At 29.5% G+C, this 17,293-nt stretch overlaps 1 protein-coding gene across 5 annotated transcripts in view; it reads right to left on the bottom strand.

The window, feature by feature from the left end:
- Positions 1–16,551, bottom strand: part of LOC129916809 (filamin-A) — an 83,242-nt gene extending 66,691 nt beyond the window's left edge. Inside the window, exons 1-2 of one of the 5 annotated variants that reach the window (XM_055996959.1) lie at positions 16,183–16,551; positions 5,609–5,966 (exon numbers count right to left, since the gene is read on the bottom strand). In XM_055996959.1, the coding sequence (XP_055852934.1) occupies positions 5,609–5,966; positions 16,183–16,191 (367 nt within the window). In that variant the 5' untranslated portion in view covers positions 16,192–16,551. Of the gene's footprint in view, positions 1–5,608; positions 5,967–6,502; positions 6,959–16,182 lie in introns of those variants that run through there. The other 4 variants (XM_055996957.1, XM_055996958.1, XM_055996960.1 and 1 more) reach the window with 4 other exon arrangements.
- Between the last annotated feature and the right edge of the window lie 742 nt (positions 16,552–17,293).

Genomic DNA, 17,293 nt, shown 5'->3' with positions numbered 1-17,293 from the left:
AAAAATAAAAAAGTTCCACCAGTAAAAAAAAGAATATCATTGATTGGACTACATTATACTATTTTTTGCAGTCAGTAAATGGTCAACGAGTAAAAACTGATTTAATTATACAGTAAAGCGATAGGGTTTTGTGCTTACATAAAGGGTCACTGTGGCGTATGTGGAACCTTTTTTTTTTTACTAATTTTAACTTTTTTTTAAGTTTATTCAAATATATATATATTCTTGAGCAATTTTTGCTTTTGCCGATCTTACCTTTCAAATTATTTAATAAGTAATATAAGTAACATAATATGGAACTTCAGGCAAATTAACAACATATAAAAAAATAATTACAGCTATGGAAAACATTTTTTATTTTCCAACAAAACTCCCATATAGTCAATTTGGAAAAGCTTATTCTTTAAAAAAACGGCTCTAGATTTTGTTTTTGAAATAAAATAATTATTTTTTGAACGGAATGCGGCTATTCGTAGGGAACCTGATATCCTTTTTAAGGTAATACTGGCAGTTAAATCATAATCATCAAGCAAAACATGTAGCGATTCAAAACACTTGTTGGCTTGAAAAAAAGAAAAAAAAATCGAATGTAAGAGGGTTTATTTTCCCCGGTTTAGGCGTTAGAAGCCATTTCTCAAAAATAAAAATACATAAATAAGAAGAAAATATTAAAAAAACAACGGCCAGACTAAACAAGCGCTATACTTTTTTGTAAAGCCAGAGATTCATTTTTATATTTTTCTCCCAAAGTAAATTGTTTTGATCCATAGTTTTAGAAAATAGTTTTCAAACTCAAAATTAAAAAAAAAACTGTTTAAAAATAGTTTTTTTTGAACAAAATTTTTGTATTCTTTGAAAATTTTATGTTAACATTGAATTAAATCACAAATAATTCCTCAGAAATAAATTGATTACCTATCAAATGAATAAACTGGTTCAGCTAAAAAAATTCTTTCTGTCATTCTATACCTTCTGGCACAGATGTTATACAATAAGGTTTCGAATCTTTGAATAAAAATAAATTGAAATTAATTATCCAAATTTGAGAGGTTTTTAATTATGGAAATGGAATTGGATTTTAAATTTAATATAATCCATTAGTTTACAAATCTCCTAAGGGTTAACGACCTTTATTTTGTGCTCAACTCATTGAAGGTCAACAAGTGGTGTCGAAAGTTAACAATTATTAATTTTGCAAATAATAGAACTTCAATTAAATATCTAGAGTAGGTATCTCTTTTTGATTATAAATCTATGAAAATATTCATAAAAAATCAAATTTATTTGCATCGAATATGCCAATTAAGTGCTGGCAGGGTTGCCTACTCACATTTATTTAAATCAAAACCGAATGTAGAAATGTTTCCAAAATTTCTTCTTACAACATGTAAGAAAAAAAATTATTATATTTCTATATTTAAACCCAATTTTCATCAATAAACATTAAGTCTTAAAATCATTGCATCCAAATGGCTTTAAATACCATAGCGTAGACGCTTCCTTAAACTTAAATATACATACAAGTTTAAACTTAAAAATTGTATAAATAACCATCAAACTGGTAACCCATGACTGTTATTATATCTGACACCAGCAATTAGAGAATCGGTGAAAGATATTCAAGTTTAAGGTTAAATTTCAAGACGCGCATATTAAAAACAAAAAAACAGCAATAATGAATGCCAAAAAGAAGTGTATGGAACGAGGAACAAGACTTAATGACGTAAATTCCACAATGCCACGACCACTTCACGATCGACTACTATACGACAACGATGGCGATCATTGCGGAACACTCTGGCTCTGACCAAACGAAACAACCAAACGAATAACCAAAAAGAATGCGCTGACGACGATCGACCAACCGACCGAAGATCAGTATGATCCAAGAAGTGTATACCTAACCTACCTACTTTACTTAACAACAAAAGGTATCTCGCATGAACCCGTTTCCATCAAAGCAATCAAAAAGCCGGTGCTGCTGCTGTGCTATAAGCTATATCTAGTTGTTTGGTTAGCTCTTTTAGAGACTCTTGATGGAGAAAAGTTAAGTTTCTTGAAACACGAGCTAAAGTTGATAAATAATGTTACTTAAATCTTAGAGAGAGATGCTTCCGATGACGTTGTATATGTATACTCGTAACATCTTTTGCTACAATCAACACACATGACAACCGGTTAACAATTTAATGAACTTCTTTAAATATAATGAAAGGTTGCGGTCTTCTTCGAGTCTTGAATTGACCAAACCAGGTAAAAAGGAGGTGTTCCCGACTCGTAGCACGTATAGAATATAAGTGAACGGAACTGTTAAGATGTATTTAATTGTTTAGCATCATCTGGTTTGGTTTGTATAAATATCTTAGATTCTCGTGTTCTTGTTGGTGTACGACTTTCATCATAATGCTGAGAGCTATAAAAACATTTCTTAAGCTATGGAATGTTGGTACTGCATTAAGATTAATCGTGGAAATATGAAAATTTAAGAGACATCTATGAGTGTAAACTACTTGAAGGTATTTCAGGAAGTTGTAAATCAGATGCTTACTTTTATCATGGATTTCTCTTAGCAAATCAAACTTGATAGTCCTTTAAAATTGCATGTACCTATTTTTTTTTGCATGTCGTCAATTGACATGAATTATCCGCATTTTTAAATAAGACGCTAAATGAATATTAAGTAATTAATTAGCACTTATTTTGTTGTATGGAAACGATTTCCAATGTTTATTATTTTATTCTTCTTCTTGCTTGCATTTAATTACTTGTTACGGATGATTACATATTTCATATTCGAACTTGCTGTTAGTTAACTTTACATGTTTTACATTTAAGATACCAAATACCAGTCAAGAAGATAACATTGCTTTTCCGTACAAAAAAGAAAAAAAAAAAACAAAAACAAAATTTGTTTGTTTATTCTGTTAAAAGTTTAAAGGTACCTTCCTTTTGACTTTATTAGTGTAGTCTATTTTATGAAGTTTATCAATGTTTTAATGCAATGGAACCATCGCCGAAAACAAATAAATCAACTTACAGTAAATATAATTTTTTTGATAAGAATTCGACTTGTTTTTTTATGTTTTACATTATGTCACGGTTGAACCAACACAACTTCTGGTTTTTAAAAAGATGAATTAGTTTATTTTTGATAAGAGGGAATGTTTGCTATCAGTCATTGATTCCAATTTTGTATTACAAAGTAGGAATTCAGTTGACAAATTGATACCTGCGGTTGGGGTAAACTTCACAGAAAATTTTACCTTAATATTTTGTTTCTTTGAAAAAAAAACATCATTATCTTTTCTAATAAAAGAAATTTAAAAACCCCTAATCTTGACGTTTCTATAAAGTAATACCTTGCATTAATGCTGGTGGTTCTGAATTTTGGCAAAATTGTTTATGGTTATGGCCCAAACAACGCAATCTGTTGATTCAACATTGTCAAAAATTCAAGAAAAAAAACCCGAATTTGTCAATCATTGATGATTTTTGCTCTTAAGAAATTATGTTTGGCAAAATTTGTCTTTCACGATCTTATTGATTAAACAATTTTCAATAATAAGAGTCTCAAATCATCTTTATCAATTTCAACGAAACGGACGAAATTTGAAAAACAATGTGATTGTAAACTCCAATTACCTATTGGAAATTTTATGAGCTTTAAGGCCTTGGCAGACCACCTTTCCAAAAAATAACTCATTAAGAAATGAAATCAACGAAGACTGAACAATTTGGGTATTTTTTTTTTTTTAATTTATTGCATTTTTGAAAATGTTTTGTTCGACATTGAGTCATTATAATAAATAACTGACAATGGTCTCCCCGCACAGAATCGACTGCGGGCTACTTAGAAAGTATTTTAACTGGCCAACGTCCAAGTCTCAGATGAACCTTTTTTTGTCTTAATCTCTGTTGCTCACAAGATCCAGCTTCAATAATTTGCCAACTTCATAATAAAATTTTAACGTATAAGATATTTTGTAAAACAAGTACGAATTCTAACGAACGATAAAAATAAGTTCAGTTTCATTAGACGGAATTTCTTAAGATTTTATTCAAAATCAAAGCTCATCTTGGTACTATTTACTGTTTAATTTGCGGTTTGCATATTAATGAGCGTCTAGTAAGTGTCATTTGTGTATTTTTAATATTAATTCATAAGAGGAAGAAGAAAAGGAATTCACAATCATTCTCAAGGCGGGGAAACTACAAACTACCCCTCCCCCTTATTAAGAAGGAGCGGTAGTTGAATGGATTAAAAATTCTCAAGAGTGTAATATTCAGAGAAAAAAAGTATTTTTTGTTATTTATACTAGGTAAATAACTTAACATTTTCAAAAAAAAAATTATTAGAGCCTAAAAAATTCAAAAACTTCAAATAACGGGTTTTCAAAAAAAATCAGTTTTTTTAAATCCGAAAGTTTATTTTGTTTTTAATGTTTAAGATAACAGCTATATAACCTCTTCAACAAAAAAAAATTATCGTTAAAATGGATTGATACGTTTAGGTCAGAAAAAAGATAGTCAAAATCGTTAGAGCCTTTTTGAGAAAAATAAGCTCTCACATTTTTTTACTGTCCTTAATTGAAATTTCAATTTATTGTCCAGGGAATCTATTAGAATATATAACTATCAAGATCGAAGCAAAGCGCTTCACTTGTCTAGATAAATACAATAAGACAGACAGAATAAGTAATACAAAAACTACTAAATCTGTTTCAATGAATTTGAACCAAAAATGCACAAAGTATTCCAATTCATATAAAAAGGAATTTTAAGAAAAAAAAACTAAAAATGTTTGAGTCGTTTTAAAAAAAAAAATTTGGTATATTTTTTAAGAAAATATTAAACAACACTTTAAAACGAAATTTCTATAAAAAAAATGTAACTGACCCGTTTTCAAAAAACTAAAATGTGGCAAGATAATCGTATTTTCAAAACTTCAATTTTTTTATAAAAAAAAAAACAGCTTAATTTTGTAACATTCTTAAATGTTAAAAATTTAAGTTAAGTTTGAATTAAAAAGCATGGAATTTGACATTGAAAAAAATAATAACCACCTTTAAATTTTGCCAAAATTTTGTTATTGTCATTTGGAAGCAATTAAATTGCCAACTCTTTATAACTGCATGCCAACCAAATACAAATTTTTTCATAATTCAGCTGACTCAGATCAAATAACAAATATTTTTTATCAATATAGCAATGAATAAAATTTGTTTTTCTCTGAACTCTCAAATTACTCATCGTCATCGTCTATATTCAACGAGACGTGACACTCAGTTTCCGAATTAAAATTAATAATACCTACAAAAAAAAAACTCTATCACTTGCATTCCACGAATAAAAGTGAAATCAAAATGAGACGAGACACCTTAAAAAATATGACGTAATATGTGTGGTCATGATACATCATTAAGATAGGGTGCGTCGTCGTCATTCATACGATACCTAGTCATAGTCTATCTAGTCACAAGATAGTTTTGTATTATGATCTCATAACTCCTCCACCCTTCTAACTACAGACAAGGCTAATTACTATATTACTCATATTATTTCGAAATGCAATTTAAAATAATAAATTTAATCAAAAAAAAACACTTACCAATATTAACAATTTTAATTCCTTCATCTTCGAGAAATTTCAACGCCACCGATACATTTTCCAATTTTTGACTACGGAATGTTGGTCGTTTATTATACTTGGGCATGCGTTTTTGAGATAGAACTTCAATGAGAGCGATTAAACGCAATCCATCGGATAGATCTGTCTCAAGACTTGCAATTGAACGATCGATTGTCTTTAGATGTTCATTCGCCCAGCGAGTGAATGTATTTTGTTGGATTTTCTTCCATTGGGCGTCTTCAGCGAGATCACGTTCTGCTTCCATGTCTTCGTCGAAATTTTCGTCCTGTTGTTGTTGTTGATAGTAATCAGCACTACTGCCGCTATTGAGTGATTGCTTTTTTTTGCAAAACAAAATGGATTTGATTTTAATTTTTTTATATCAAAAAGGGTTTTTTATATAAAATTGTATATACATATATATTTTTTTAATCACTAATCACACTCTCATTCACACTAACATGCATTCATATCACAAAACATCAAAAAAAGATTTTTTTCAAAAAAGTGGAGTCAATTTTTCGGGCCACTACTGTCTAATGACACTTGTTGATCTCTCTCCTCTCACCCACCACCCTCGCTTTCTTTTCTTTTTTTGTTATTTTCTTTCAATTTCTCTCTCAGCAAGAAACTGTCAGTGTCAAAATTTGACAAGTGGTACGTGTGGGCGGAAGGGAGAGAACCTGATTATGGAATTTTAACAACAAAAACACGATCTTCTCATATCACAGTAAAGGGATTAAAAAATGAAACCAAAAAATAAAAGAAAAAAAAAAAGGAAAACCGATATATTTTTTCGAAATTCTTTCGGATATTTTTCTCAATCAAATTCATATATACGCCCTCTTGACACAAACACACAAGCAGACACACCTGTTGATATAGTTTCTGCTTTTGCAGTTGGCTCTGTTGCGGGTGTTGATAGAGCTGTTGCTGATCGTTTAAAGGATATTGATTATAATATCCTTGTGATGATGGCGGTGGTGGATTATAATTTGGTGTATTATTTATTTGATTGTTATTACTTTTTGTATAAATATTTAATTGGCTAAAACCAAAGCCGGTATTTGTATTTGTTTTATTACTATTATTATTATTATTTTGAATTAAATGACGGTCAATATTTGTTGCCGTTACATCCGTACGCGCACGCGGTCCACCTTCAACTGGTTGAAAGGAATTTGGTGCTCCACCAGCCATGACGTAGCCGGTATTATCCCCACCATTACCAGTACTAGAAGTGCCACCAACACTATTGCCACCACTTCGGCCTGACTTCATTGTCGTCGTTGAGTTTCGAGTATACATATTGATTGGCACTTTTTTTTTTTTTTATAAACTTTTTTTATTTTATTGTTATTTTGTTATCTTTTTTGTAGGTATTTTGTTGTTGTTGTTGTTGTTTTTTTTTCTGTTTCTTCTTCTTTTTCTATTATTGTCATTCCCTTTTTTGATGGAGAGTATTTCGTTAAGTACCCCAGCCCAACACAAAAAGTGTGGGGAAAATACCGATCTTTTTTCAACACACTTTAATTTATTTCATTCATTGAGATTGTCATTGATCTTTTTGGAGGAAGAATAAAATATAGTTATTTTAATAGGTAGTTGATTTTCATTATTTTGAATAATTTCATTTTTTTTTTTACTTTGATAACAAATGTAAATTTTATTGGTTTGAATTTCAAAAACAAAAAAAAAAAACAATTTATTCTCTATCACTAAAAAACTTTAAAGTAGAGCTTTTATAAATAAGCTTCACTTGTAGCCTAAAAGTATGCTTTATTTTGTTGTGTGGTGAGTTTTGATCATTTTTTTTTATTTTAAAGTAGCGGTTGAGAAATGCAAAGACGAGTGGAAGTAACGAGGTGATACGTTTACATTTTTAAATTTTGTTTCTGATTTTAAGTTTAGTAGGTACTGGGCGGGGCATTTAAATTTGATCGTAATAGGGGTTTTTCTTTTTTAGTTCTGAACAGAGTCTGGACTGTCAAAAAAAAACGTTCAGAGCGTTCAGAGCTTCAAATATGTGTGTATCTTTTTTGTTCAGAAATCGTTCAGAGCTTGTTCAGAACACGAACTAAGAGCTCGGAAAAAAGACCAAACATTCTGAGTAAAACGCTTTACGTCAATGAAAAAAAAAAAACAAAAAAAAAACAAAATATATGCACAATCAAAATTAAAATGGCTGCTGAAGCTGTCGGCTCGGTGCAGTTGTCATGTTGTAATAATAAATTACTTCAAACTATGTTATTTTTAATTATTAGAACAAATTTTTTTTTCTTTGTTGGGTTTGAAAACTATGAATTGACAAAATGTCATTTGGTGGCAGTTTGTTCACAAATCTGTTTCAATATTAATTCAGAGCGCTCAGAACACGTTCAGTTCAGAGAATGTTCAGAGCCTGCTCAGAATGTTCAGACTGTGTTCAGAGCTTTCTTCTGAACTAAAAAAGAAAAACCCCTATAGCGAAGTGAATTTCATCTATAACTTTGGAAATATCAGTTTTATTGATATTCCTACAAGAATCAGTGATTTTAGAATAAAGTCTTCTAGGCCAAACTTGAGATAAATTGAACCCTTACTAAATAAGTAGAATGCACGACGAGTCACGGGTACTTGCTCTAATGTTTAAATCACGTTGAAATTTGAGTGCCCTTTAAAATCTTATAAAAGAAGTTTTTTGAGAAATAACAAAAAAAAAATATTATGATAATTTTAAAAGTGGTGAATTAAAACAAACCTTTCTTAATACAATATTGAAATGCATTTTTTTACTCTAATATTTTTAAGAAAATATGTATTAAACGTTAGTCTTTAACGCATTAAATAAATAATGAATTTCACGATTGAAGGGTCTACAATTAAAGGGTCTAAGTGCCAAAATCTCAAAAGTCAATTTCAAAACATTTTATATACCAAATAGCTTATTTCTAATTATAAAGTTCTTCTTCGTTACACTGTACCCAAACCTATTTTAACCACACCCGTTGTTCCTCAAGTTATTCACCTTTCTTGGTTCTAGTGCTGTTTATGATGATGACACATTATAAATTTACTGTACCTACCTAATAATAAAAATTTTCTAAAGATAGTTTATCCTCCTAAATTCATTCATTTGCAAAATAACCTCATTTATTTTTTTATCCTGCCGCCTACCACCTCCCGCCAAAACTTACCACTTGCATAATAAACCTTTTTCTATTGTTAACACTTTTTCGAATCAGATCATCGTTTGTCCTTTGTAATAAAGAACTTAAATATAATTCTATTAACAATATCAATTCTATCTATGGTTTATCATAACAGTGTTTTAAACAATTGTCCTCCTATTCGGCTTTTTTGCAAAAAAAACTATTTGCATTCTTATCTAAAATCCCAAAATCTTTTCCTTAATGTTAACGTTTCTGGCCGAAGATCTTAAAACCAGTGATAAGATTTTGCTTACTTTCGTTTTTTTTTTTTAAATTTTTTGATAAGATACTTCACTATTACGAACCAGAGTTTCTTATTTTTCACGCATTCTATTGATCGATCCTATCGTTTTTTCTTATAGTCCAGTAATTTTAGGTTTTATCTGCGGAAAAATTCCTACTGGGCTGAATTTTGGTATACAGCTTAATGACGGCTTTGTTATGAAGATGTGAAAAATCGACATTGATATCGTGTCCGCGTTAAGAGTTATAGGGGTCAAAAGGTCACAAAAACTGGTTTTTCACGATTTTCAGCAAAACGGTAAGTCTTACCAAAAAATTTTCAAAGCAAGAATTGTAGACCAGATTATTATATATAAAAAGTGTCATGACACTTTTTTTCCTAAGACCCACCGTTTCTTAGGTATAACGATTCAAAAAGTTGAAGTTTAGTTGTAATCGTCATAATCCTATTCCTGAAAAAAAAACTCCTAACTGAAAAGTTCCTGAAATTTCATTATTTTTTTAGCTTGAATTTCGTTCCTCAACTGTTAAGAATATGGGGAAACCAAAAAAAAATGGAAATTTTCGCCATTTTTCCGATGGGGGCCCTTCTCCCGAAACCATTTCCCTGGGAATTTTTGTTTAGAATATGTCTGAAAATATACAGGGTGTGCAATAGAGAATGGACAACCCTAAAACGGCTTATAGCTACACTTATGATTGTTCTAAAAACAGATAGAAAAAAGTTCTATCGCAACCAGTTCATAAAATATGGACTTTTTTTCGTTCAGTGTATTTTAAATTTTATCATCTTATGTTTTCGTTCACTACAACCACGAATGAATGAATTTTATTTATTTCTTTTTTTTATAATTTTCTACAATAATTGGATGAGTACATAAACACTTTAAAAATTTCATAGCTATTGCACATTTTCGTAAAAAAAATTTTGAAATCTGTTTTTTGATGCAAAATGCAAAAAAAAGTATTTTATGAAAAATTTTAAACACCTGTGATATAAAATAAATCTATAGAAACCTAGGTGGCCAACTTTCTTAAAAATATTCTGGTATAAGGAGAATATTTTTAAGAAAGATGGCCACCTAGGTTTCTATAGATTTATTTTATATCACAGGTGTTTAAAATTTTTCATAAAATACTTTTTTTACATTTTGCATCAAAAAACAGATTTCAAAATTTTTTTTACGAAAATGTGCAATAGCTATGAAATTTTTAAAGTGTTTATGTACTCATCCAATTATTGTAGAAAATTATAAAAAAAAGAAATAAATAAAATTCATTCATTCGTGGTTGTAGTGAACGAAAACATAAGATGATAAAATTTAAAATACACTGAACGAAAAAAAGTCCATATTTTATGAACTGGTTGCGATAGAACTTTTTTCTATCTGTTTTTAGAACAATCATAAGTGTAGCTATAAGCCGTTTTAGGGTTGTCCATTCTCTATTGCACACCCTGTATATTTTCAGACATATTCTAAACAAAAATTCACAGGGAAATGGTTTCGGGAGAAGGGCCCCAATCGGAAAAATGGCGAAAATTTCCATTTTTTTTTGGTTTCCCCATGTTCTTAACAGTTGAGGAACGAAATTCAAGCTAAAAAAATAATGAAATTTCAGGAACTTTTCAGTTAGGAGTTTTTTTTTTCAGGAATAGGATTATGACGATTACAACTAAACTTCAACTTTTTGAATCGTTATACCTAAGAAACGGTGGGTCTTAGGAAAAAAAGTGTCATGACACTTTTTATATATAATAATCTGGTCTACAATTCTTGCTTTGAAAATTTTTTGGTAAGACTTACCGTTTTGCTGAAAATCGTGAAAAACCAGTTTTTGTGACCTTTTGACCCCTATAACTCTTAACGCGGACACGATATCAATGTCGATTTTTCACATCTTCATAACAAAGCCGTCATTAAGCTGTATACCAAAATTCAGCCCAGTAGGAATTTTTCCGCAGATTGGGCTTAAAAATGACTAAAATGACTGGGCTATTAGTAAAAGTTCTCTTTTAATCATTGAATATATTTTATAAATGATCATTTAAAAAATCAAATTCAACACACACTGCTTGAAATGAAATGAGATAATTCAATAACACTAAGAAAAATCGTCATCAACATTCGGAAGAAAATTAGTCAGAAAGTGATTTCAGAAACAAAAAAAAATTAAAGCAAAGAACAAAAATTAATGTTACTGCACACTTTGGCGGATGTTTTATCACCCACTTAAAAATGTACGAGTCAATTTTTTATAGTACGTTTTATTGATACCTATAATTCATAAATTCAAACTCTTATGTACTTTAGATAGATAGAAATACATAAGTATATGTATATGTTTGAGTTGTTAGAGCATTAGTCATTTATTCGGATATACGGATATTAAAATATGTAATTATTAATGAATTCATTCATTCAAGTTTTAATCTTATCAGTTCAACTACTTCTATTTGATATTTGAAAATTTTGTTTAATCGTTATTGTATTTAGAAGGTAACGAACACGAAATAATTGAGCTCATGTACATACTGTTTGTAATAGTTTGAATTATTGGGATATCAATTTTCTCCCACGGAATGAAAAGTCGAGTCGAAAAAGAGAATACGGCTCCAATTTATCCAATCAAAAATTTTTTAGTTGACCGACAAAGATGTTCCACATTACATGTAAAATTGGCCTTTATTATTGCAATGTTAAGCCAATCGTCAACACTGAAATATAAAAGAAAACAAAAAGGATGCCTACGACACGAATTTCATAGTTGGCTAGCAACCAATCCATCAATTTAATTTTTTTGTCTGCACTCTAAAGAATAACACTTCAATGAAAAAATGTATATAAATATTTTTTTTCATTTAAAACAAAATTATCTTTTACATTCATGGAGTCTTTAAAATTAACATAACTCTCAAAACTTGTTTTCACGCCACATGAATGACGTGTTTAGCATATTTTTTTAGGCATATCTCTTTTTGCATGCGTAATTGTTGCGTGATTAAAATTATCGCCATTTCCACCGCCACATTGGTTTGGCATGCATTTACCATGTTTATTATGCACATTCAATCAGGGAACAAAAAAAAAAGTCAATTTACTTCTTGGCTTAAAAAGTAAAACCAAGGTCAAAAGGATTGCACTGTAATGAATGGCAGTGCGATGCAATTTTTTTATCGCACATAAATCAACTGCACGTTTAAATAGTTTTTTTTTTTTTTTAACAAGATTTGTTTTTCACTTTAAATCAATTTTTAATAAAATCTACGCAAGCTTCGATGACCACCACAGTTTTTTATATATTCATTGTCTCTTACAGAATTTCATTTCAATGTAAGCTAAACAAAATAGAAGTAAAATAAACGATCACTATTCTTATCTATCTCATCGCGATCGTTGACAAAATTGACAACAACGTGCAACAAAAATTAAAGGTGGCCAGTCAAGGATCCACTTAATGTGGAAATGTTCACTTCCTTTCCCATTTTCATAGAAGTCCTTGAATAGCCAGCAGTTTCGATTTTTTTTTACTTTAATGTACCCTTCGGATATTTTATCAACATTCTTCATAATTTTCAATTGAATTTTTCTATTTAATTCCTTAATTATTTTAAAAAATTTGATATAAAAACCATTTTTGTATTGTTTTTTTAGTTTAGCGAGTCCTTTTTGTTACAAAGTTTCCTCACACCTGGTCTCTTATTTACATCGTAATACACCCTGAATAATTTGTATATTTTCAATGCACTACCTTATTTTGTTTATAAAAATATTCCAAAAACTAATATTTAATTAATATTGCAAGGTCAGTTAGATTTAATTAGTAATCACATTTCACATGTGGTTGAAATGCAACAAACAAAATTGGTCAAATAAATGTCTAAGACAATTAAAAAATAATTTGGCAAAATGCCGAGTTAGGAAAAAAAATTAGGAAAACAAATTAAAAATAAATAAAAATCTTTGACATTTTCAACATTTTTTTTTTGTTATCAACTATGTATGTATAGGTAGCTATGTTTTTTTTCCTTCATTCTAATATAATTTAAAAAAAATAATAATAAATAAAGGTGCACCATATTGGGCTTAGTGGGATGAGTATGTTTTTTTTTTATTTTAAAACAATAACACATTGTCTGTCTAAAAATAACAATTATTTTTAATTTTAAGAAATTAACTAAGAATTTTATTTTGGTCAAATGAATAATTTGTTTACTAAGTTTGATAAATTACTTTGGTAACTATTTTAATTCGTTCACTTCAATAAAATTCACACTTAATAAAATTCAAAAAGTTTATAAGTTATTACAAAAAAGTTGGGGTCAATATTGTTACTGATCAGGGTTGTTAGAGATCATTTTTTTCATCTTCCAATAAACATTAAAACAAAAAATTTATTGAAAATTAAAAGTTGAATTTAAAATTTTTAACGCAAATCAAATTTTTTATGTTTTAAAAACAAAATTTCGACTTTCTTACAGATTTGACTTAGAACCTTGCATTAGTCATTTACGTATCATAAACATAATGTATGTATAAGCTAATGTTAGATTTGCGTTACACTAGTTTACAAGAAAAAAAATTTTAATTATTTTAGGTCTCTGAACAAGAAAATAGCATCCAATTATTTTCCTGAAGAAGTGTTTTCGAAATATGATCAAAAAACATGTTTTTTTTTGCTCTTTTTCATTCACATGCGTAATTAATAACGGTGAGTTTGTTTTACTAATACTTTCTGCTTTTGAAAAGAAATCGTTTTTTTTTCTATCCAATCCCGTACTTTTTGTGTCAATCAAAATTAAAAAACACGTTTTTTGACTTGTTTTTAGCAATTCAATAGAGCTAAAAAAAAATGTAAAATACTTTTAAGGTCTCCGGTGAAAGGTATATTTCCATTAAGTATGGCATTAAGATTACCAAAATTATCCCTGACGAGGCGATAGTGAAAGTCTTCTCTCTTGTTTAATAGAACCAAGTATCGTTTATGAAATATTGCTTCAGGATGCTTCAATTAACAATGACATTTTTTTACCGTTATCCTGGATCAGTTAATAAATTTGGAAACGATGTCATGATGTGATATGATATTGAAAATTGGGCGAACAAATTCACTTTAGCAAAATGGACTCTTAGGGCCATTTTTTCAGTATAGGATTAGCACATCTTCGAGTAATCAAGAATCTGTGCATATCGATGTGCAAAAATATATTGATTGAATATAACCTTTTTCTACCAAAAACTAAGTGGCAGGTTCAAAATGTGTGACAGTGAGTACAAATCTGCCAAATACATTCCTTCATTTAATTTCAGGTTTAACTCAATACATTTGACAAGTCAACCCCGGAATAAAAGGAGTATACTTTGAAAAACAATTTATGAATTTTCAGTTTATGGAACGCAACCATGTAGTATTGTGGTGCAACGCAGTATGATCAATTTATTATACTTTTTTATTGAAAATACGTTATATTGTTATATTGTGAACAATTTTTTTGAGTTGTTTCCACATTTTTCAGGGGCAGTTGACAAAGCCTTAAAAAGTATGATTTGCATAAGAAAAGTGCATCTTTGCTTCGTTGGTTAATTGTACCTAAGTCCCTTCAATTCTTGCAAATTTTATTTACACGCACACAAGAATAGTTTTTAGTTACTACGCCTTGTTCTATCAAGGGGTGTCGAGCCACAAATTTATTTATTTATTATTATTATTCCAAAGTGGTTGATCTGAAATCATCAATTTCGAATTCCAATGTAATGTAACAATATATAACGTATCAACCAAATTTGTACTTTGAATTTCAGCCCAATCCAGAAGTCCATTCAGAAGAATTTCCGCAATTAACTCCGAATGAAGAATATCGAAAGATTTCTCCCAATCTTGCGGAGCAGAAATATCGATGGATAATTATTCTGAATTCTAAAAACTGGGAGAACAACGTTTATCACACGTTTTCTCGAGAAATTCGTTCACCAGTCGTCTTTTGATCAGTACAGATCAGAAAAAAAATTAATAACAGAGGCTGCTCTTACGCCTTCTTACCATTGTGTACAGTAATTGAAGCAAACATGTTCCAATGAAAATATATACATACATTCTTTTGTTTAAAGGTCTAAAACTAATAATCATTATTAATGTATTGCTGACTCCAAATTTGGTCTTTTCGATCTATTTTTCCATCTATATATCAAATTGTACTTAAAGTAGAAAGATTTAAAGGCTAACTTAATGTTTTTTGGGGTGATCAATATAATCATGGCTAATTTACTAGACCAATACCATGAAAAACGCGACGAAATCACAAAACCACTAAATTCACAATAAGCATAAGAAGTGTTAAAGTTGGATAATTCCTAAAGCGATAGATTGTTTAAATATAGAAATAAAACTAAATTTTTTACAATAATTCCATCGCAATAAAAAAATATTCCATCAAATCCTTGTTTTTAAGAGCACTGAAGGCGATGGTACAGTCTGTTAGATACACCTAAGGAATTTCTCAAATCAAAAGTGTTTTATATCCATTTCTTTTTGTGACCAAATTATTGTAGTTGATTCGCGAGGATTATTATTATTTTTTTTTATTATTGTCAAAATTTGAAACAGATTTTTTTTCAAACCACTCCCAAGATGACTCGAAACAAAGAAATAAAAACATAAACTATTTTTTGTTTTAATGGAAAGGCTTAACTTTGGTATTTAGAGTCACTCAATAAATTTATTTTATCAATTTACACATAAATTTTGCATCACGAACAAAAGTAGCATCGCATCATTCAAGTTTTTTTTTTTTTAATTAATAATAATCCATAAGCATCTTTGCCAGACACACCTTATATCCACAGGCATCACTTTAACCAAGAGGAGTATAGAAAAACATAAATCTTTCACTTCACCTCATCTTAAAAAGATATTCTTTTTTTTTAAGTGAATGACCCCATAATGCCTCAATTCACAAAATACACTCATCATCATTTCAATATCAATTAATAGATTCTTTCCATTCACACTTTTTTTTATTTTTTGCAAAATTTCTTTCAAAACTTTTTTTTTTTTTCAAAACAAAAAACATTCACACAAAAAAAGTCGGACAGACAGAAAAAAAAACAATTAAGAACTCACTTTCGACATTTTGCCAGCGATTTTTTATAAAAATCCTCTCTCGAAATAAGTTCAAACAAATCGAACACTTTTTGAGTGCCAAACAAAAGATACAAATAAAATACTAGAAATTATTGTATTTCTTATTTCGACCGAACGAAAAATAATAAATTCGCAATATTTTTTTTGCGATATTTTAAATACGACAATAATTCACTTAAGTCACAACTCAACCGAATAGCACGGTTAATTAATTTTTAAATTTTGCTTCCACCAGCTTAACCGAAAAAAAAATTATGTTAACAACGATCAAACAATTTTATAAGATTTATTGTATTTTTATTTATTAATAAATAAATATTTTTTTCTTTCTTTTCAATAAAAAATAATTTTTCAAAAAAATTATTAAAAACGCTTTTATTCGTCGCGATTGTCTTGGTTCGAATGCCTATGAGTGAATGTTTTAGCTTTTTAATGATTTATATGCACTTGGACTTGGTTGTTGATGTCGTCGTCGTTAGTTTTAAAATAATAATAATAATCATTCGTCGATGTCGGTAAGATTGCTACCCGATTCGGTGTTAAAATGTTGAAATGACCCACAGCCGGCGACTGATCGCTACTAAATGCTTGCGACTTAGTCATCGCGATAAAAAAAGGAAGAGAGAATAAGAAATCAAGAATTCAAAAAAAAAAAAAAAATAAAACTAAAAAAAGTAAAAAAAAAAAATTGTTACAAACGCAAACAAAAATAAATCGCTAAACCAGCAAGCGCAGTCGATCGTCTGTACAACAAGTCGACAGGTAAAACCAAATGGGCAAGTGGTCAAAACAATTTGACTTGTAATTTATTTTAGATCGCGTACATCGTCCAAATCCAAGCCATATATCATCGATTGATGGGATTGGGGTTTGTGGTTGTGGCAGTGGTAGAAAATGGTCATCATCTACATCAGCTGAAGAAGCATCATCATCATTATCATCAACAATTGAGCATCAGTTTGAACATCAGCGTCTTTAGCCAAACAAAATTTTGAAGGTTAACAAGTTAAAGAACAATGATGCATTTTACGCTCTAAAGTTGTATTCTTCCGCGGGGAATATGATGGTTTGCTACTACAATCGTAGCTGC

This window comes from Episyrphus balteatus, chromosome 3 (assembly GCF_945859705.1).
Source record: "Episyrphus balteatus chromosome 3, idEpiBalt1.1, whole genome shotgun sequence".
NCBI lineage: Eukaryota > Metazoa > Arthropoda > Insecta > Diptera > Syrphidae > Episyrphus > Episyrphus balteatus.
Note: the sequence above shows the minus strand (reverse complement) of the source record. Positions and strands in the feature narration are given on the sequence as shown.